This window comes from Xenopus laevis, chromosome 4S (assembly GCF_017654675.1).
Source record: "Xenopus laevis strain J_2021 chromosome 4S, Xenopus_laevis_v10.1, whole genome shotgun sequence".
Taxonomy (NCBI): domain Eukaryota; kingdom Metazoa; phylum Chordata; class Amphibia; order Anura; family Pipidae; genus Xenopus; species Xenopus laevis.
Window position 1 is genome coordinate 26,403,445 of NC_054378.1, and position 22,207 is coordinate 26,425,651.

Sequence of the window (22,207 nt, forward strand, 5' to 3'; positions counted from 1 at the left end):
AAAGGAAGTTCCTCCTCCCAGAGCCAGGCGATTGACGTGGATGGTAAAGATGGTAAAGCTTTGTCCGATTTCACCTTATTTACATCAGAGGTTTGAAAGTCAATGTGCATCTTTCTGCTTGAAATTATGAGCGGTGGTTTTCTGCTGGTAATCGGAGAGAAGGAAGATTATGCTTCTTCATATGCTTGTGCCTGTTATTAATTGCCTATTTTGGAATAAGCTGCAGACAAGATGGATCAGTCTGACTCTGGGAAAGGACGGCAGCCTAATGTTTCTATGTAAGCTGAAGAGAGGTGGTTTGATTAACATTGGGGAGAGAATGGAAGGCTTATGGGTGTTTTTTCTGTTGTAGCCTCTCTGACTGCAAAAGCACAGAAAGCGGACGGTCAGCAATCAAGAAAACAGTCTGTGGCGGAACAACTTCTGCTGCTGAGTCTCAAATTTCCCCATTACCACAACTGGATGCTTTAGTGTCACTGATAAAGCTGGCTGTAGTGCAGGGGGTGCAGGAAGTGCCATCCTCAGTCAGGAAACCTAAGAGATCTTGGGAAATGATCTATGAATGACCCTGCAGACCCTGCAGATGGTCAGAGACATACAATCCTTTATGGGAACCTTGGTCAGACGCTGGAAGGAACTCATTCAGTCTATAATCTGAGAGATCTTTCGATCTAGCAGACACTGTCCCCTAAAGAGTGTTCAAACTGGCTCCCAGGAAAATTATTCTTTGTGTTGGAATTAAATTACTTTTTGCCAATTCACTATCCGTCTGAAGTGTTTTTACCACAGCCACTGTTTTGTCCCTGTTTCTTATCCCCTCCCACTCTGAGTTAGACACCAGATTTTTGAGAAAGTCCTTGGAGAGGTGGACAGACTGAACGGGAGGCAAGTGAATTCCACATGCTGCCCCTGAAATACCAGTTAAAGTTACTTCCTGTGTCTTGTTTCTCAGTCTCGCATATGTCACTATCTAGAATAGATATGATGTTTTTGTCTAAACATCTGTTACCTGCTGTTCAAACTGTGCAGTATCAGACTAGAGGTATATCGGACCATGCCCCTCTCAAACTAACTTGGCACACTAACCTCGTACAACAGGGCAATGAAAGGTGGTCCTTTAACCCTACTTGGTTAACAATTATTAACAACGATATAGCTATTGCTAATTCCATTCAGGAATATTTTACTTTAAATCACGCCTCTGCTTCTCCTGCAATGGTGTGGGAGGCATTCAAGGCAAATCTAAGATCCACTTTGCATTCTGAAATTAAAGCAGTTAAGAAAGCTTCCCATCACACAGAACGGCAGTTAGCTGAGCAGGTGGATGCTCTTACTTTACAAGTCAACACTCAACCCTCCCCTACTAGTTTAACTGCATTGAGAGTAGCTGAACAGGCCTATACGTCCCATATGCATAACCAAGCTAAAAAGAAACCACTGTTCTCCAAGGCAAACTTCTTTGAACATGGGGAAAGAGCAGGGAAAATTCTGGCCTATATATCTAAGGCTCAGTCCTCCCCTCCGGTAATATCCGAACTTTATGATGCACAAGGAATACTTCACCACCACCCCAATGACATTATGTCCGTTCTGCAGAATTACTACTCTTCTCTATACACCTCACGGTTAACAGCTTCCCTGGAGGAACTGCACGATTATTTTAGGGATCTGAACCTGCCCACTCTACAGCCTGACCAAGTGGATTTTGTAGAAGCAGACATAACAGAACAAGAGCTGATAGCAGCCATTGCTACTTTTCCATCTGGGAAGGTACCTGGTCCCGATGGGCTTCCCATTGAAATTTACAAACGTTTCCAGAAGGTAATTGTCCCCGCACTTACTAAAACTCTCAAGGATTCCCTAGATAACAAATTACTGCCACCTTCTATGTATGAAGCTACGATAGTCTTGCTAGAAAAACCCGGCATGGATCCCAGGCATTGTGATGCTTATCGCCCCATATCATTGCTAACATCTGATATTAAAATTTTGGCGAAGGTTCTTGCATTGCGGTTGGGCTCAGTTATAAATAGTCTGGTCAATGAAGACCAAACTGGGTTTATACCTGGTAAATCTACAGCCCTGAATATATGCAGATTGTATGCCAACCTCAGCCTCTCGCATGATAATCTAGGCCACAGAACGGTTGTAGCTTTGGATATTGCCAAGGCATTTGATACCGTGGAGTGGGGGTATCTCTGGCAAACGCTACAGTCCTTTGGTTTTGGTCCCAAATTTATCAACATGGTTAATCTGTTATATGTGGCTCCATCGGCTGTAATAAGAATCAATAATGCATTAACAGACCCTTTTCAGTTACACAGGGGAACGAGGCAGGGGTGCCCCCTCTCTCCCTTCCTGTTCGCACTGGCTGTTGAGCCTCTAGCCCATTTAATTAGGACTCATGTCAATATTTCTGGTTTTAAGCTTGGCCATAGAGAGGACAAGATTCAATTATATGCTGATGACGCCTTGCTTTACTTGGGGGACAGAGGTGATTCCCTAAAGAATGCAATGATTGGAGTTTGGCAGGATGTCTGGTTTACAACTGAATCAGTCAAAATCCGTAGCTTTACTGATAGACCCACTCACGGACGATGAGGATCCAGATACCTTTCCCTTCACAATTGTCACTGAATTTACTTATCTTGGGGTGATAGTGTTGTCTAAGCTTGGGTCCTACCAACAGTTAAATCTTGATCCGCCTCTGGATTGGATGGTTACTAAGCTAAAATCATGGTCCAACTTACCTATTGGTCCCTCCGGCAGAGTCCAGCTTATTAAGATGCTATTTTTACCGAAACTCTTGTATGTGCTTCAGCATGCTCCAGTGTGGATTCCTAAATCCTACTTTGGAAAAATCAACGTCCTATTTAGGCAACTAATATGGGCCCAATCCAGACCTAGGCTTAAACTAGAAACCCTGATGCGTGCTAAATCTAAGGCTGGTCTTGCTTTGCCTGACATGCACTTATATTATTTAGCAGCCCAACTGGGGCATTTAGTCACATGGGTAGAGAATGCTCACCATAAAACTCTTCACTCTCTCTGGGAGCAATTAACTGGGTTTGATTTAAATCCCATTGGATGGTTCCTAAGTAAGCCCATGAGCATCCGAAATCAAGACTTGCGTCTACCTCTATTTCAATCCCTACGTAAAATTTGGCATTTTGCTAACATAGTAATAAAATCCTCTGTTACGGATCCTCTCACGCCAATTTGGAACAACCAATTCTACCCAACCATTGCCAAATTAGGGCCCATGCCTCAGTGGGTACAATGTGGCATTGTGACTATAGGGGATGTGTGGCAAGATGGCAAGCCAATCCCTTTTGCACAGCTACAAGATCTGTATCATCTCCCGCAGAACCAATGGCTGAATTATTATAGACTTAGCCGTGGCCTTAAAGCAGCTCACAAACATAGCAACATTTCTCTCTCTACCCACCCATTCCTGACTTATATTAACAGGGGACATACTAAAGGTCTAGTCACCATGCTGTATGCTAGGCTACAACAAGCTGCCCATGGTAATGATCTTCAGGGGCTTTGTCACAAGTGGGAGGCTGATGTGGGTGATATTTCTGATGAGGAAAGGCAAGAAGCACAAGAGTCTATCCTTTTGGTTTCCCCTAATTATAGACTTCGTACCATCCAATTGTATATCTTTCATAGAGCATATTATACTCCTGCCAGGTTACATCTTATTAATGCTGACACTCCTGATCTTTGTACCAGATGTGCCCTAGAAAAGGGGTCTCTTCTACATATGTTGTGGAGCTGTACTAAGATTGTGTCATACTGGGGATCTATATTAGACACTTTGGATATGGTTATGCACATAAAGATAGATAGGTCACCAAAAGTGTGTGTTTTGGCTATTTTACAGGATCTTCAACTTAATCAGCCCCAGCTGCTCTTCTTACAGGAGGCTTTATTATTGGCCAAGAGACTCATTACTCAGAATTGGAAAAACATCGCTCCCCCTACATTTGCCTGTTGGAAGCAAACCATGATGGATATATCCAACATTGAACAACTGGTCTATATTAGAAGGGGGGTCCCTACTAAATTTAGTAAAATTTGGGGTCCTTGGTTGGATGTATTCCCTCTCCCACATAATCGCTTGCTTGTTGTGTAAATAACTGTTTCAGAGATATGTTGCTAATATGACTGTGATGCTTTTCGCTACATGTTCCCTGATATTCATGTATCTTTGTGATTCATGTTGCTCTCCTATGTGGTGCTTAGCAAAGATGTTGTTGTATAGTGCATTATCCTTGTACTACATGCGTGTATTCTATACTTGACTTGATGAACAGCGATGTGTTTTCTCTATGCTTTTGATGTAAGAACTTCTATGTTTCTTTTATTTGTCTCTTTATGATTTCAATAAACTACCTGAGTTTAAAAAAAAAAAAGTTACTTCCTGTGTGAGCTGTACACTGGGACATGGAAGTGTGCATCCTTGTGGTCCATGTTTACTAACCATGCACAAGGAGGAATTGCTGCAATTATTATAGGCAAGAGACTCCATTTTGAATTTTCGATAACATTCTCTTATAATCTCTAGGACCCAGCAATCCCGAATATTTTGGCCCAAACCTCTTTGAAGTGGGCCAGACGTGCTCCTATACAACACTACATAGGCTAGATCTAATTGTACTCTATTTGAAGCACTGGAGACAAAAGAAATTGTTTTCTTCGGCAACGGACACAACTCTCCTATTGAGGATCTCCAGCAGGTCTGCCTGCCCTGTGTTCTACTTGATCTGTATTTTCTTGAGCTTTGAATTTCCTGGTGACTCTACTCTGGTCCCCTGTCATCTGAACCTGACGTCTGAACCTTCTCTCCTCTGGATGAAAGACACTTTTCCCACCAGACACCTTACTTGCTCACTTGCCTAGACACCATAGCACCTGTATTTGCTGAAACCATGCAGAAAGTAAGAAAGTTAGTCTATGGTTATGGCGAGAGACTGTCTGGAGTGTAAAGAAGTATTTTTCTGGTACCGAACCAGTACCCAAAGGGGAAGAAGTGTTTACTGACTATATAGAGTACATCCGCCCATTGTTAGAGGAATGAAGAGGGAACTGATAAAATGAAGCAATGCAGACTAATAAAGCTAGTAAGACCCCCTGCTTTGATTTTCTTACAAGCCCTTAAGACTAAACTAGATTTATTACATGCTTTAATAACTCACTATGAGAAATATAAGGATCTTCAACAACATCTTTAGCTAAGTTTAAAGCTATGTAACAACTTAAAGGCGAGAGAGCATCATTAGCAGAGTGTCTAACAAACTGAATTACCCCTTATTGAAAAAGATATCTTAACTTCACAGGCAAGTAAAGTGGGGATCAGACCCCCATCACCCTGTAAATCTTACTGTGCAAGCTTACATGAGATACTACCCAGATGCTGTTATAGGGGATCCTTTAAGAATTGCAGAGGTGGAAGAAGCCAGAATAGACTTGTATTATGCATCTTCTACCCAAGCTTCAGACCTAAATCAGAAATAGAACCCTTCAAAAGCTCTATCCCAGACTGCTCCACAGCCTGCAAAGAGCCAGTCAGTTGGAGCACCACAGTTTCCTAAATCCCAGAAAACAAGGCCATCACAAAGACATCACTCAATGCCCTTGCAAGGTAGAAGCTACTCCTGTGCAAAGCAAAGCAAAGCTGGAGAATGTAACTCAATCAGATGTAAGAAACTGAAGCCTAATCACCCAAAACCACTTGTTGGGGTAGGAGGGAAGTGCATCTTCCATCTGATAGATCTGGATACTATCAAGTACCCATGTCCTCTGAGGATCAAGAGACAACTGCCTTCATTTGTCCTCTGAGATTGCCTTCTTTTTCTCTCTCTCCTCTATACTTCTGCATATATCCTCTGCACTCCAGCATCCATCAAACTATCCTGAAATTGAAATCTCCTCTTCACTGCTCCCATCACCCTCTCTCAATCTAAGCACACTATCTTGTATTGTTAAATCTATTATCCCCTCTCATCCCATCAAACATTACAATGCTCGCACTGTCAAATCTAGGTCACACCTTGTCTCACTCTCATTATTACTGTTACTTGCAGCTGGGGATATCTCCCCAAACCCTGGTCCAACTCACTCATTTGTACCCTCACTTATTCCTACTCTCAGGCATTCAGCAAGGTCTTTCCCAGTCTCTCAGACTTTACGCACTTCTAATCTTGCAAACCTAATTCACATAAAGCCAGCACACTCCCTGCCTTTCTCATGTGCCCTCTGGAATGCACGGTCAATCTGCAATAAACTAACAGCAGTCCATGACCTCTTTATAGCTAAATCCCTTCACCTTCTTGCAATCACTGAAACATGGCTCTCCCCCTCAGACACCGCTTCACCTGCTGCCCTCTGCTATGGAGGCTTCTCACTTAGTCACACTCCTAGACCAGATGGCCGTCATGGCGGTGGGGTGGGATTTCTTCTCTCCCCCAAATGTAGGTTTCAAAATCTAAATACACCGACTTCTCTCTCCTTCACTTCTTTTGAAGTCCACAGCATACGTTTGTTTTCTCCAATCTCTCTGTGTGTTGCTGTCATATATCGCCCCCCTGGTCCCTACTCCACCTTCTTGGATCACTTTGCTGCCTGGCTTCCATACTTTCTCTCCAGTGAGACAACTGCTCTCATTTTAGGGGACTTCAACATCCCCATTGACAACTCTGCTTCTGCTCTAAACTTCTCTCTCTAACAGCTTCATTTGGTCTCTCTCAGTGGACAGACTCACCTACCCACATCAAGGGTCATGCTTTTGACCTTATATTCTGCCACTCATGCTGCCCATCCAACTTAATTAACTCTCCCTACCCTCTGTCTGACCATCATCTACTCTCCTTTCAGATACTGCTTTCATCTGCACCTTCACAACCATCTCTCTCTACCCACACGTACAGAAACCTTAATGCCTTTGAACCACAACAATTATCAACAGTATCAGCACAATCCATATCTCATATTAATACTCTCTCCTGTCCCAATACAGCAGCTTCTCTATATAACGATGCCCTTTCAACAGCACTTGACTCCCTTGCACCTTCTACCACCCGTCATAGCCGGCCAGCTAAACCCCAACCCTGGCACACTAGTGTAACTCGGTACCTCAGAAGATGTAGTAGATCAGCTGAGCGACGGTGGAGAAAGTCACCAACTGATCCTGACTTCATCCACTTAAAATTCATGCTCTCCTGCTATAACCGAGCTATATCATTAGCCAAAGAACAATACTTCTTTTATCTAATATCTACTATGTCCTCCAAACCACAGCAGCTGTTTGTCACATTTAACTCACTCCTATGCCCCCCTCCACCTATTAATGTTACCACCCAAGACCTTGCTCATTTCTTTAATGAAAAAATCGATCTCATTAGGCTGAGCATACTGTCCGACAACAATCTCAGACCAACGTGCAGTCCACTCACATCTATTTTGCACTCCTTCACCCCTGCAACTCTAGATGAAGTTAGCAAACTTCTAGCCTGCTCAAAACCCACCACCTGCTCCCTTGACCCCATACCCTCTCGCCTTCTCCACCCAATCTCTGATACACTCTCTCCTGCACTTACCCACCTATTTAATCTTTCACTCTCTACTGGTACCTTTCCATCATTATACAAACAAGCACTAATCACTCCTATCCTCAAAAAACCTTCCCTTGATCCCAGCTCTCCCACTAACTATCGACCCGCCTCCCTTCTTCCATTCGCATCCAAATTACTAGAAAGGCTTGTTTACAAACGCCTGATCCAGCATCTCACACACAACTCCCTCGACCCCTTGCAATCTGGCTTCCGCCCATCACACTCGACTGAAACTGCACTCACCAAAGTAACCAATGATCTTCTATTGGCAAAGTCTAAAGGTCATTATTCCATTCTAATCCTTCTAGATCTCTCTGCAGCCTTTGACACAGTTGATCACACACTCCTCCTTGACATTCTACACTCAGCTGGCATTCGGGACACTGCTCTTTCATGGTTTACATCCTATCTGTCTGACCGTTCCTTCAAAGTTTCCTTCTCTAACTCTACTTCTACTACTTTCCCACTCTCTGTTGGAGTTCCTCAAGGCTCTGTTCTTGGCCCCCTGCTGTTCTCGCTCTATACAACTTCACTAGGAAAACTTATTCAGTCATTTGGACTTCAGTATCACCTTTATGCTGATGACACCCAACTCTACTTGTCTACTCCTGATCTTTCTAATTCTGTCCTTTCCCAAGTCACAGACTGTCTCTCTGCTGTCTCCTCCTGGATGTCACAGCGCCACCTGAAACTGAACCTTTCTAAAACAGAACTCATTATATTTCCTCCAAGATCTTCCCCTGTCCCTCAGATATCACTCACGGTAAACAACACCACCTTTCATTCAACCACACAGGCACGCTGCCTAGGAGTTATCTTAGACTCTCATCTGTCTTTTTCACCACACATTCAAACACTTGCAAAATCTTGCCGTATTCAACTGCACAACATTGCTCGAATACGACCATATCTCAGTTTAGAATCAACTAAAACACTGATTCAGTCTCTCATCATCTCCCGCCTTGATTACTGCAACTTACTCCTCACAGGTATTCCAACAAGTCACCTTTCACAACTCCAATCTGTTCTAAACGCGGCTGCTAGTCTCATTCATCTAGCTCGCCGCTCAACATCAGCTGCTCCCATAGGTATGTCCCTTCACTGGCTCCCAATCTCTTCTAGAATCAAATTCAAATTACTTACACTCACATTCAAGGCCCTTAATAATGAAACCCCTCCCTATATTCCATCTCTAATCTCCAAATACACTCCTTCACGAAACCTACGCTCTGCTTCTGATCTTCGCCTCACTTCTCCTCTGATCACTTCTGCCCATTCTCGTCTACAAGACTTCTCTCGGGCTTCTGCTTTTCTCTGGAACTCTCTGCCACAAGCTGTCAGACTTTCTCCTTCTTTCCAAACTTTCAAGCGCTCCTTAAAGACCCATCTGTTTGAAGAGGCTTATTCGATGTACCTTAATTAATCATTGCTGTATCAAAAATGACAAAGTGTTAATATAATCCTAATGTCTCAATTGTACCCTAAACTTTAGTTTGTAAACTCTAATCCAGTGATCCCCAACCAGTAGCTCATGAGCAACATGTTGCTCTCCAACCCTTTGGATGTTGCTCTCAGTGGCCTCAAAGCAGGGGCTTATTTTGTAATTCCAGGCTTGGAGGCAAGTTTTGGTTGTATAAAAACCTGGTGCACTGCCAAACAGAGCCTCAATGTAGATTGGCAATCCACATAGGGGCTACCAAATGGCCAATCACAGCCATTATTTGTTAACCCAAGAACATTTTTAATGCTAGTGTTGCTCCCCAACTCCTTTTAGTTCTGAATGTTGCTCACGGTTTTAAAAGGTTGGTGATCCATGCTTTAATCTCTAGGTCTTCTAACCCTATTGTACTCTGTAATCCTTGTTTGTTATCCACCATTTATTCCCTGTTTGCTATAACTGCAGTAAAGCACTGCGTATCTTGACAGCGCTATATAAATAAATGATGATGATGATGATGATGATGATGAGATTTTACCAATTTACCTAAATGACTCAAGGTATTTGTGGGGCTCCCGCCACATTCCAGAGACTTATGGAAAGAGTATTGTGAGATCTATGCCCCTGAGAGTGTCTTGTATACCTTGATTACATTATTGTGTTTGGGAAGTACTCTAGAAGAACACCATGAAAGACTCAAGAAGAAGGTTTAAAGTCTATTGACAAATGCAAATTTAGCAACACCTCAATACACTATGTGGGACATATTGTGTCTGCTGAAGGCGTATCCACTGATCCTGCCAAAATAGAAGCAGTGGTGAATTGGCCATAACCCAACAACCTCACAGAGCTTAGGTCATTCTTAGGGTTCTGTGGCTATTGCAGAAGCTTTGTGGAGGGATATTCCAAGTTAGCAAAACTCTTACATGCCTTACTGACCCTCACCTCAACTAAAGAGAAGGCTTCCAAAAATTCCAAATTACCCTTTGGGGATAAGTGGACTGATGCAGGTACTGAAGCCTTTGCTGCTTTGAAGAAATGTCTCATGGAAGCTCCTGTGTTGGCTTATGCAGATCCTACAAAACCCTATATCATCCATGTGGATACCAGCTATGATGATTTGGGAGTACTGCATCAAGAGTACCTCAGAGGATTGTGTCCAGTGGTATATATCAGCCAAAGTTTGATTCCAAGTGAGAAAAATGATCCAATGCACAAGTTAGAGTTTCTGGTGCTTGGGCCATTGTTGACTAACTTCATGAATACCTGTATGAAGTACCATTTGAAGTTATAACTGACAACAACCCTCTGTGGTATGTTCACACCACAGCCAAACTAGATGCTACAGGCCACAGATGGTTAGCAGCCTTATTTAAATATCAGTTCACTCTTAAGTATAAACCAGGTCCCAAGAATGAAGGAGCTGATGCCCTATCTGGCCTACCTGCTATGAAGAGTGGAAAGAAATTTCCACCTCAGGCGTAAATGTCCTTTGTCTAGCTTCTGCTGTAAACAGAAGGAAACTCAACTTCTCTGACCTAAAATGAGTGGATTCACTGGGTGCCAAATCCAATTGTATTCCAGATGCTTTCAGCTGCCCTGAAATGCTAGGGATTGATCAGTTGCACCCTTTGAAGAAAAGGTGATCCTATCATTAGGCCCCTGAGGCCCCTGAGGAAAGCTGTTATGCAAAAAGAGCAGGAGTAATTTAAGAAGTCTCTGGCTTCTGATAGCACTATCCTTTTGAGAGAATGGGAGAAGTTTCAGATAGATAATGGACTCTTGTATAGGGCACTTCTATACCATGATCACCCTGATCAACATCAATTAGTTCTTCCCAAGAGATATAGGCAGTATGTGCTCAGAAACCTGCATGATAAACATGGACATTTAGGTAGCAAGAAAACCTATCACTTTATTCAGGATAGGTTCTACTGGCCTAAAATGAGGGAAACTGTTATTGATTATTGCAGAAGATGTCTGAGATGTTTGCAAAGAAAGACATTGCCCATAAAAGCTGCACCTCTGGAGCACCTGAAAGGTTCAGGGCTTTTAGACCTTGTCTGCATGGACTTTCTCTGCATTGATCCTGATACTAAAGGTGCTAAAAAGTTCTGGTAGTCACTGATCATTATACCCGCTATGCTCAAGCATTTCCTACCTAGGATCAGAAAGCTGCCACTTTTGTTAAAGTCCTTTGGGAAAAGTTAGTTATTTATCCACTATGGATTTCCTGTCCATTTGCACTCAGATGAAGGACATGATTTTGAGAGTAAAGCAATCAAAGAGCTTTTGCAGCTACTCAATATCAGCAAAAGCAGAACTACTCCGTATCATCCTGAAGGAGATGCACAACCAGATAGATTCAACGGCACCTTGCTAAACATGCTTGGTACACTTTCTGTTAAAGAGATAAGATTCTGGAGTCGCCATGTTAGTGCCATGGTAGATGCTTACAACTGCACTTAACATGAGGGTTTTTTACAGTGAGAGTTGTGAAGATGTGGAATTCTCTCCCTGAATCAGTTGTACAGGCTGATACATTAGATAGCTTTAAGAAGGGGTTGGATAGCTTTTTAGCAAGTGAGGGAATACAGGGTTATGGGAATTAGCTCATAGTCCAAGTTTATCCAGGGACTAGTCCGATTGCCATTTTGGAGTTAGGAAGGAATTTTTCCCCCTCTAAGGCAAATTGGAGAGGCTTCAGATGGGTTTTTTTTTTGCCTTCCTCTGGATCAACTGGCAGGTAGTTAATAATAAAAAAATAAAAAAGGTTGAACTCGATGGACGTGTCTTTTTACCTTACTTACTATGTTACTATGTTACTGGATATTCTCCCTACTTCCTCATGTTTGTCAGAGAAGCATGATGACCAATAGATCTTTACTTTGGATTGTCAGCAGATGGTATGGACAGTAATAGTCACTCTAAGTATGTTCCTAAATTGAAAGAAGACTTGTCTAAAGCCTATCACCTTGCTGAGGATAATGCATCCAAAACTAATCAAGGCAACAAGAGAAGATATGATGCCAAAGTATGCCACAATTAACTTGTTCCTGGAGATAGAGTGTTACTGAGAAACCTAGGAAACCAGGCTCAGCATAAATGTCACAATTGGCTCCCTAAATTCAGAACAAGTGCTATGCTCCCTGATCACGGCTCTGCTTCCGCCTGTAGCAGCTGCCTTTGGCTTCGGGAGGAGCCCTCAGCTCATCAGATGCCGCCAGATCAAAGCAAGAGTTCTGGACAGGCAAAGGGGCACAGTTGGTTCAGGAAACAGATGAAAAGCATAGTCAGGCAGGCTGGGGTCGGTACGGGCAGAGTTCAAGCAGGGTCAGACAGGCAGTGGTTGTTCAGTTGGAGTTCAAGCAAGGTCAAGCAGGCCGGGGTCAGTACAGGCAGTGTTCAAAGGATAGTCGGGCAGGCAAGGGTCAATACCGGTAGAATTTAGAATAGTCAGGCAGGCAAGGATCAGGATTGGCAGAGTTCAGAATAGTCAGGCAGGCAAGAGTCAAAACAGGAATCAAACAAGACAGGAATCGCACACAGGATACTAACAAGTTAGACCTAACAACGGGCAATGAGTTCGAGCTCAAAGTCCCTTTAAATAATTGAATTTCATGGCACTCGCCATGATGACATCACTCGCAGGGTGCATAAAACCCGGAATGCGCACTGCATGCACCCTATTAATTTACTGGCATTTGAAGGAGCACCACGCAGCAGGTGTCCCCGCCGGAGGCACAGCAGGCATCCCCGTCGGCCCACTAGACCACCAGGGTGAGCGTGCATTACAATAAATTAGCTGATTATTGGTGTACAGTTGATAAACTGCCTGGTATCCTTGTCTACCACAAAGGTCCAAGAGGGTATCTAAAAGTCTGGTACACAAATCATCTCTTACCCATACCTCAGGTATCTGACTCAGAGACTGAAAATCAAACAGACTCTACTGTTAATGATGATCCCTCTGATGCTGGGCATTCACAAAATGACTAAGATCTTTCAGTAGATTCACCTGCAGCAATTAATACAGATGATCATTAACAGCGAACAGTTGCATCTACTAACTCACATAATCACCAACCTCCATCTGCAAGAGGGACTTTGAGCCCCGACACCCCAGACTTTGTTCCTGCTACCCAGTCTGGACTGAATCGAACTCAAAATTCAGTTAACCCAGCCTTAGGACTTCCTGCTAGGGATGTGCAGAGGGGAGGAAGGATAAGGAGGCCTCATAGTGCCTCTAGGAGTACCTAGCTATACTTCTCAACATTTTGTTGGATATGCTTTACCTTATCAAAATGGTTTCAATGTGCCTTGTGTCACTGATGTTCAATCTTTGCTAAGAGAAATGCACCAAATGATGAGTCGATTTTCTTCTATGATGTCAGTTGCATACTGCTAATTTTGCTTACAGCAACCATTGTGACTTGATAGATCTCAGGAGAGTGGAAGTGGATGTTATAACTGTTATTAAAAATTGCATATTGCTTGTTTACAATGTTTGTACCCTTGCTGCACCAAAAGGGATTTTCCAGGGGGAGAATGTAGGGAAGTGATATTTGCCCTTCCCCTAAATGCATAACCCTGTGACTTTAAATCTGTAGCCACCAAAAACATGGCTGCTGCTTGCACTGCAGTGAGACAGTTTTCAGCCACAGCCTGGCCAATAAGCAAGAAGGATTTGCTTCTCACCTTGTGAGCCCTTTGAAGGAGGTTTGGAGCCAAAATGAAAATGAGGCAGATCTTTTCCAGGAAGGAGAAAAGAAGAAAGCATGGTCTCTGCACAGAACTACTGAGTGCCAGCCTGAGATTTCTCCTCTCTGCTGTGAGTGTTCCTGCTGATTTGTTTGGATAGAAAGCTAGGGGTTTCACCCCAGATATGAACTGTGGATTTTCCATCAGCCTCTTTGACACGTGCAGTGGATGTCCTTAGGAATTCCGGAACCTTCTCCTACACCAGCATTTCAAGCTCAGTGTGGATTAAAGCTGCCAGACGGCTTCCCTCATCTGCTCTACCTCACAGGATCTCTTTCTTTTCGGTTACCACTTGGAGTTGGTGAGACCTTTACTTTACACACCCTGGGGTGCATCAATCTGGTGTTGCAACACATACCTCTGATGATACTACTTTGGTATATCCCTGCAGACCCCTAGTATGCACACTCACCATTCTAAAAGTGACAGTGGACATGTTCATACAAGGACTGATACTTATTATATTGTTTAACATTCATTGTGTTATTGTTATTTCACTGTTCATATTACATCACCAATATATTTTATTGCAATATACAAATTACTGCATAGCTACCTATTATGTGGTTTATTGTCTGTTATATTGTGTACAGTTATCAGTGCTTCTGCAGTTCCCAGGGAGTTGTATGGCCACCACTATCTGGGTGGAGGTACTTATCCAAGCCCCTGAAATCTCCCACTTAGCGGAGGCTTGGCAACTGTTAGTGCCACAGTGTGGCTCTGCATATTCCTCGGTAATAGAAGAGGAGTCGATGGCGGAGCTCTCCCCACTCCTTCCTCTCACCCTCGTCCGCCGCAGCTATCGCGGGATCTCGGTAACTTTCAGCCGAGTACTTGAATGCATTCAGAAAAATACCGCTGGCAGCGCAGGCGGACATATCCACGGGAGGCGGTAGGATTAATATCAATAAATGGCTTTATTTAAACATACACAGTGGTATATAAAGAGTGGGAGTGCGAAGAACTAACATGTTTCGTGCCCCACAAACTGGGCACTTCCTCAGAGTTCTCTCTGTGTTACCGAGGGCCGAAATTTTTCTGGCCTACATGATGGAGGGCCGATAATGGAAGCCAGTGTTGGCCACTCCCTGTTTTTAAACCACTCCCACTTTAAACCACACCCATGTTACCACAAACCCATGTTCACATTAATTGTGGTAGCAAATGGTTGGTGCTCACTGCAGGGATATCACTTATCACTCATATGTGAAAAAAGTTATCCTATTAAGACATACCCTTAAATCCATATACCTCCTCATCCCCTGTGGATAACACAGCACTCCAGCACATGATTAAACACCTTAGGGATCCCTAACAATAATTTATTTTCAAATAATAACAACCCCCCAGAACAAATACCAGGCTTATGTTCCTCAGGCAGAGTAGGGCATACACAGGCAGAGCAGGGCACACACAGGCAGATGTGGGCTGATAATGGAAGCCAGTGTTGACCACTCCCTGATTTTAAACCACTCCCACTTTAAACCACACCCATGTTACAACAAGACCATGTCCACATTAATTGTGGTAGCAAATGGTTGGTGCTCCCTGCAGGGATATCACTTATCACTCATATGTGAAAAAGTTATCCTATTAAGACATACCCTCAACATCCATATACCTCCTCATCCCCTGTGGATAACACCACACCCCAGCACATGATTAAACACGTTAGGGACCCCTAACAATAATTTATTTTCAAATAATAACAACCCCCCAGAACAAATACCGGGCTTATGTTCCTCAGGCAGAGTATGGCACACAAGGGAAAGTTGTGCTCACCACTAATTCTTAAAAACATTAGGCGGGGGTGCAATGAGGCTGTGACCACAAAATACATATAGACAAATACAAGAGGTCCTCTGCACTCAACCCATTATCAATATGTTTAATGCATAATTTGTGCATACTGCTACTGAAAAATGCCTTACCCTTTAAACAAAACAGGGATTGTTTGTCCATATATTGCAATATATTTAAGCTGGCCAACTACGTCAAAGTCATCCCATATCTGGCCAGTCCTATGCTCAATTTTCATCTGATTCATTAAGAATTCAATTGCTTAATTATACATTTTACAAAGGGACTAAGTTTTACCTGCAACTTACTAGCTGCTTTCAAAGTAAAGCTCCCAAAGTTGGTTGCCCTTTTATTAGACACCAGTGGGATCACCTGACTATAGCTGGGAAGGGTGGGAGCTACAACATGGAGCTGGTCACTGCTCCTGTACAACTATAACAAACAAGGGAAAGTTGTGCTCACCACTAATTCTTAAAAACATTAGGCGGGGGTGCAATGAGGCTGTGACCACAAAATACATATAGACAAATAGACACTCGCAGGGTGCATAAAACCCGGAATGCGCACTGCATGCACCCTATTAATTTACTGGCATTTGAAGGAGCACCACGCAGCAGGTGTCCCCGCCGGAGGCACAGCAGGCATCCCCGTCGGCCCACTAGACCACCAGGGTGAGCGTGCATTACAATAAATTAGCTGATTATTGGTGTACAGTTGATAAACTGCCTGGTATCCTTGTCTACCACAAAGGTCCAAGAGGGTATCTAAAAGTCTGGTACACAAATCATCTCTTACCCATACCTCAGGTATCTGACTCAGAGACTGAAAATCAAACAGACTCTACTGTTAATGATGATCCCTCTGATGCTGGGCATTCACAAAATGACTAAGATCTTTCAGTAGATTCACCTGCAGCAATTAATACAGATGATCATTAACAGCGAACAGTTGCATCTACTAACTCACATAATCACCAACCTCCATCTGCAAGAGGGACTTTGAGCCCCGACACCCCAGACTTTGTTCCTGCTACCCAGTCTGGACTGAATCGAACTCAAAATTCAGTTAACCCAGCCTTAGGACTTCCTGCTAGGGATGTGCAGAGGGGAGGAAGGATAAGGAGGCCTCATAGTGCCTCTAGGAGTACCTAGCTATACTTCTCAACCTTTTGTTGGATATGCTTTACCTTATCAAAATGGTTTCAATGTGCCTTGTGTCACTGATGTTCAATCTTTGCTAAGAGAAATGCACCAAATGATGAGTCGATTTTCTTCTATGATGTCAGTTGCATACTGCTAATTTTGCTTGCAGCAACCATTGTGACTTGATAGATCTCAGGAGAGTGGAAGTGGATGTTATAACTGTTATTAAAAATTGCATATTGCTTGTTTACAATGTTTGTACCCTTGCTGCACCAAAAGGGATTTTCCAGGGGGAGAATGTAGGGAAGTGATATTTGCCCTTCCCCTAAATGCATAACCCTGTGACTTTAAATCTGTAGCCACCAAAAACATGGCTGCTGCTTGCACTGCAGTGAGACAGTTTTCAGCCACAGCCTGGCCAATAAGCAAGAAGGATTTGCTTCTCACCTTGTGAGCCCTTTGAAGGAGGTTTGGAGCCAAAATGAAAATGAGGCAGATCTTTTCCAGGAAGGAGAAAAGAAGAAAGCATGGTCTCTGCACAGAACTACTGAGTGCCAGCCTGAGATTTTTCCTCTCTGCTGTGAGTGTTCCTGCTGATTTGTTTGGATAGAAAGCTAGGGGTTTCACCCCAGATATGAACTGTGGATTTTCCATCAGCCTCTTTGACACGTGCAGTGGATGTCCTTAGGAATTCCGGAACCTTCTCCTACACCAGCATTTCAAGCTCAGTGTGGATTAAAGCTGCCAGGCGGCTTCCCTCATCTGCTCTACCTCACAGGATCACTTTCTTTTCGGTTACCACTTGGAGTTGGTGAGACCTTTACTTTACACACCCTGGGGTGCATCAATCTGGTGTTGCAACACATACCTCTGATGATACTACTTTGGTATATCCCTGCAGACCCCTAGTATGCACACTCACCATTCTAAAAGTGACAGTGGACATGTTCATACAAGGACTGATACTTATTATATTGTTTAACATTCATTGTGTTATTGTTATTTCACTGTTCATATTACATCACCAATATATTTTATTGCAATATACAAATTACTGCATAGCTACCTATTATGTGGTTTATTGTCTGTTATATTGTGTACAGTTATCAGTGCTTCTGCAGTTCCCAGGGAGTTGTATGGCCACCACTATCTGGGTGGAGGTACTTATCCAAGCCCCTGAAATCTCCCACTTAGCGGAGGCTTGGCAACTGTTAGTGCCACAGTGTGGCTCTGCATATTCCTCGGTAATAGAAGAGGAGTCGATGGCGGAGCTCTCCCCACTCCTTCCTCTCACCCTCGTCCGCCGCAGCTATCGCGGGATCTCGGTAACTTTCAGCCGAGTACTTGAATGCATTCAGAAAAATACCGCTGGCAGCGCAGGCGGACATATCCACGGGAGGCGGTAGGATTAATATCAATAAATGGCTTTATTTAAACATACACAGTGGTATATAAAGAGTGGGAGTGCGAAGAACTAACACGTTTCGTGCCCCACAAACTGGGCACTTCCTCAGAGTTCTCTCTGTGTTACCGAGGGCCGAAATTTTTCTGGCCTACATGATGGAGGGCCGATAATGGAAGCCAGTGTTGGCCACTCCCTGTTTTTAAACCACTCCCACTTTAAACCACACCCATGTTACCACAAACCCATGTTCACATTAATTGTGGTAGCAAATGGTTGGTGCTCACTGCAGGGATATCACTTATCACTCATATGTGAAAAAAGTTATCCTATTAAGACATACCCTTAAATCCATATACCTCCTCATCCCCTGTGGATAACACAGCACTCCAGCACATGATTAAACACCTTAGGGATCCCTAACAATAATTTATTTTCAAATAATAACAACCCCCCAGAACAAATACCAGGCTTATGTTCCTCAGGCAGAGTAGGGCATACACAGGCAGAGCAGGGCACACACAGGCAGATGTGGGCTGATAATGGAAGCCAGTGTTGACCACTCCCTGATTTTAAACCACTCCCACTTTAAACCACACCCATGTTACAACAAGACCATGTCCACATTAATTGTGGTAGCAAATGGTTGGTGCTCCCTGCAGGGATATCACTTATCACTCATATGTGAAAAAGTTATCCTATTAAGACATACCCTCAACATCCATATACCTCCTCATCCCCTGTGGATAACACCACACCCCAGCACATGATTAAACACGTTAGGGACCCCTAACAATAATTTATTTTCAAATAATAACAACCCCCCAGAACAAATACCGGGCTTATGTTCCTCAGGCAGAGTATGGCACACAAGGGAAAGTTGTGCTCACCACTAATTCTTAAAAACATTAGGCGGGGGTGCAATGAGGCTGTGACCACAAAATACATATAGACAAATACAAGAGGTCCTCTGCACTCAACCCATTATCAATATGTTTAATGCATAATTTGTGCATACTGCTACTGAAAAATGCCTTACCCTTTAAACAAAACAGGGATTGTTTGTCCATATATTGCAATATATTTAAGCTGGCCAACTACGTCAAAGTCATCCCATATCTGGCCAGTCCTATGCTCAATTTTCATCTGATTCATTAAGAATTCAATTGCTTAATTATACATTTTACAAAGGGACTAAGTTTTACCTGCAACTTACTAGCTGCTTTCAAAGTAAAGCTCCCAAAGTTGGTTGCCCTTTTATTAGACACCAGTGGGATCACCTGACTATAGCTGGGAAGGGTGGGAGCTACAACATGGAGCTGGTCACTGCTCCTGTACAACTATAACAAACAAGGGAAAGTTGTGCTCACCACTAATTCTTAAAAACATTAGGCGGGGGTGCAATGAGGCTGTGACCACAAAATACATATAGACAAATAGACACTCGCAGGGTGCATAAAACCCGGAATGCGCACTGCATGCACCCTATTAATTTACTGGCATTTGAAGGAGCACCACGCAGCAGGTGTCCCGCCGGAGGCACAGCAGGCATCCCCGTCGGCCCACTAGACCACCAGGGTGAGCGTGCATTACAATAAATTAGCTGATTATTGGTGTACAGTTGATAAACTGCCTGGTATCCTTGTCTACCACAAAGGTCCAAGAGGGTATCTAAAAGTCTGGTACACAAATCATCTCTTACCCATACCTCAGGTATCTGACTCAGAGACTGAAAATCAAACAGACTCTACTGTTAATGATGATCCCTCTGATGCTGGGCATTCACAAAATGACTAAGATCTTTCAGTAGATTCACCTGCAGCAATTAATACAGATGATCATTAACAGCGAACAGTTGCATCTACTAACTCACATAATCACCAACCTCCATCTGCAAGAGGGACTTTGAGCCCCGACACCCCAGACTTTGTTCCTGCTACCCAGTCTGGACTGAATCGAACTCAAAATTCAGTTAACCCAGCCTTAGGACTTCCTGCTAGGGATGTGCAGAGGGGAGGAAGGATAAGGAGGCCTCATAGTGCCTCTAGGAGTACCTAGCTATACTTCTCAACCTTTTGTTGGATATGCTTTACCTTATCAAAATGGTTTCAATGTGCCTTGTGTCACTGATGTTCAATCTTTGCTAAGAGAAATGCACCAAATGATGAGTCGATTTTCTTCTATGATGTCAGTTGCATACTGCTAATTTTGCTTACAGCAACCATTGTGACTTGATAGATCTCAGGAGAGTGGAAGTGGATGTTATAACTGTTATTAAAAATTGCATATTGCTTGTTTACAATGTTTGTACCCTTGCTGCACCAAAAGGGATTTTCCAGGGGGAGAATGTAGGGAAGTGATATTTGCCCTTCCCCTAAATGCATAACCCTGTGACTTTAAATCTGTAGCCACCAAAACATGGCTGCTGCTTGCACTGCAGTGAGACAGTTTTCAGCCACAGCCTGGCCAATAAGCAAGAAGGATTTGCTTCTCACCTTGTGAGCCCTTTGAAGGAGGTTTGGAGCCAAAATGAAAATGAGGCAGATCTTTTCCAGGAAGGAGAAAAGAAGAAAGCATGGTCTCTGCACAGAACTACTGAGTGCCAGCCTGAGATTTCTCCTCTCTGCTGTGAGTGTTCCTGCTGATTTGTTTGGATAGAAAGCTAGGGGTTTCACCCCAGATATGAACTGTGGATTTTCCATCAGCCTCTTTGACACGTGCAGTGGATGTCCTTAGGAATTCCGGAACCTTCTCCTACACCAGCATTTCAAGCTCAGTGTGGATTAAAGCTGCCAGGCGGCTTCCCTCATCTGCTCTACCTCACAGGATCTCTTTCTTTTCGGTTACCACTTGGAGTTGGTGAGACCTTTACTTTACACACCCTGGGGTGCATCAATCTGGTGTTGCAACACATACCTCTGATGATACTACTTTGGTATATCCCTGCAGACCCCTAGTATGCACACTCACCATTCTAAAAGTGACAGTGGACATGTTCATACAAGGACTGATACTTATTATATTGTTTAACATTCATTGTGTTATTGTTATTTCACTGTTCATATTACATCACCAATATATTTTATTGCAATATACAAATTACTGCATAGCTACCTATTATGTGGTTTATTGTCTGTTATATTGTGTACAGTTATCAGTGCTTCTGCAGTTCCCAGGGAGTTGTATGGCCACCACTATCTGGGTGGAGGTACTTATCCAAGCCCCTGAAATCTCCCACTTAGCGGAGGCTTGGCAACTGTTAGTGCCACAGTGTGGCTCTGCATATTCCTCGGTAATAGAAGAGGAGTCGATGGCGGAGCTCTCCCCACTCCTTCCTCTCACCCTCGTCCGCCGCAGCTATCGCGGGATCTCGGTAACTTTCAGCCGAGTACTTGAATGCATTCAGAAAAATACCGCTGGCAGCGCAGGCGGACATATCCACGGGAGGCGGTAGGATTAATATCAATAAATGGCTTTATTTAAACATACACAGTGGTATATAAAGAGTGGGAGTGCGAAGAACTAACACGTTTCGTGCCCCACAAACTGGGCACTTCCTCAGAGTTCTCTCTGTGTTACCGAGGGCCGAAATTTTTCTGGCCTACATGATGGAGGGCCGATAATGGAAGCCAGTGTTGGCCACTCCCTGTTTTTAAACCACTCCCACTTTAAACCACACCCATGTTACCACAAACCCATGTTCACATTAATTGTGGTAGCAAATGGTTGGTGCTCACTGCAGGGATATCACTTATCACTCATATGTGAAAAAAGTTATCCTATTAAGACATACCCTTAAATCCATATACCTCCTCATCCCCTGTGGATAACACAGCACTCCAGCACATGATTAAACACCTTAGGGATCCCTAACAATAATTTATTTTCAAATAATAACAACCCCCCAGAACAAATACCAGGCTTATGTTCCTCAGGCAGAGTAGGGCATACACAGGCAGAGCAGGGCACACACAGGCAGATGTGGGCTGATAATGGAAGCCAGTGTTGACCACTCCCTGATTTTAAACCACTCCCACTTTAAACC

The 22,207-nt window shown here is 43.5% G+C and overlaps 1 protein-coding gene across 2 annotated transcripts in view; it reads left to right on the forward strand.

The window, feature by feature from the left end:
• The window catches only part of lpcat2.S (lysophosphatidylcholine acyltransferase 2 S homeolog), a 154,180-nt gene extending 149,805 nt beyond the window's left edge, over positions 1–4,375 (forward strand). For both annotated transcript variants that reach the window (XM_041561090.1, XM_041561091.1), the window contains one exon: positions 3,890–4,375. Coding sequence is in view for 1 of the 2 variants with exons in the window: in XM_041561091.1 (XP_041417025.1) it covers positions 3,890–3,903 (14 nt within the window). In the remaining variant the exon portion in view is untranslated. The remainder of the gene's footprint in view (positions 1–3,889) is intronic.
• The last annotated feature ends 17,832 nt before the right edge of the window (positions 4,376–22,207 follow it).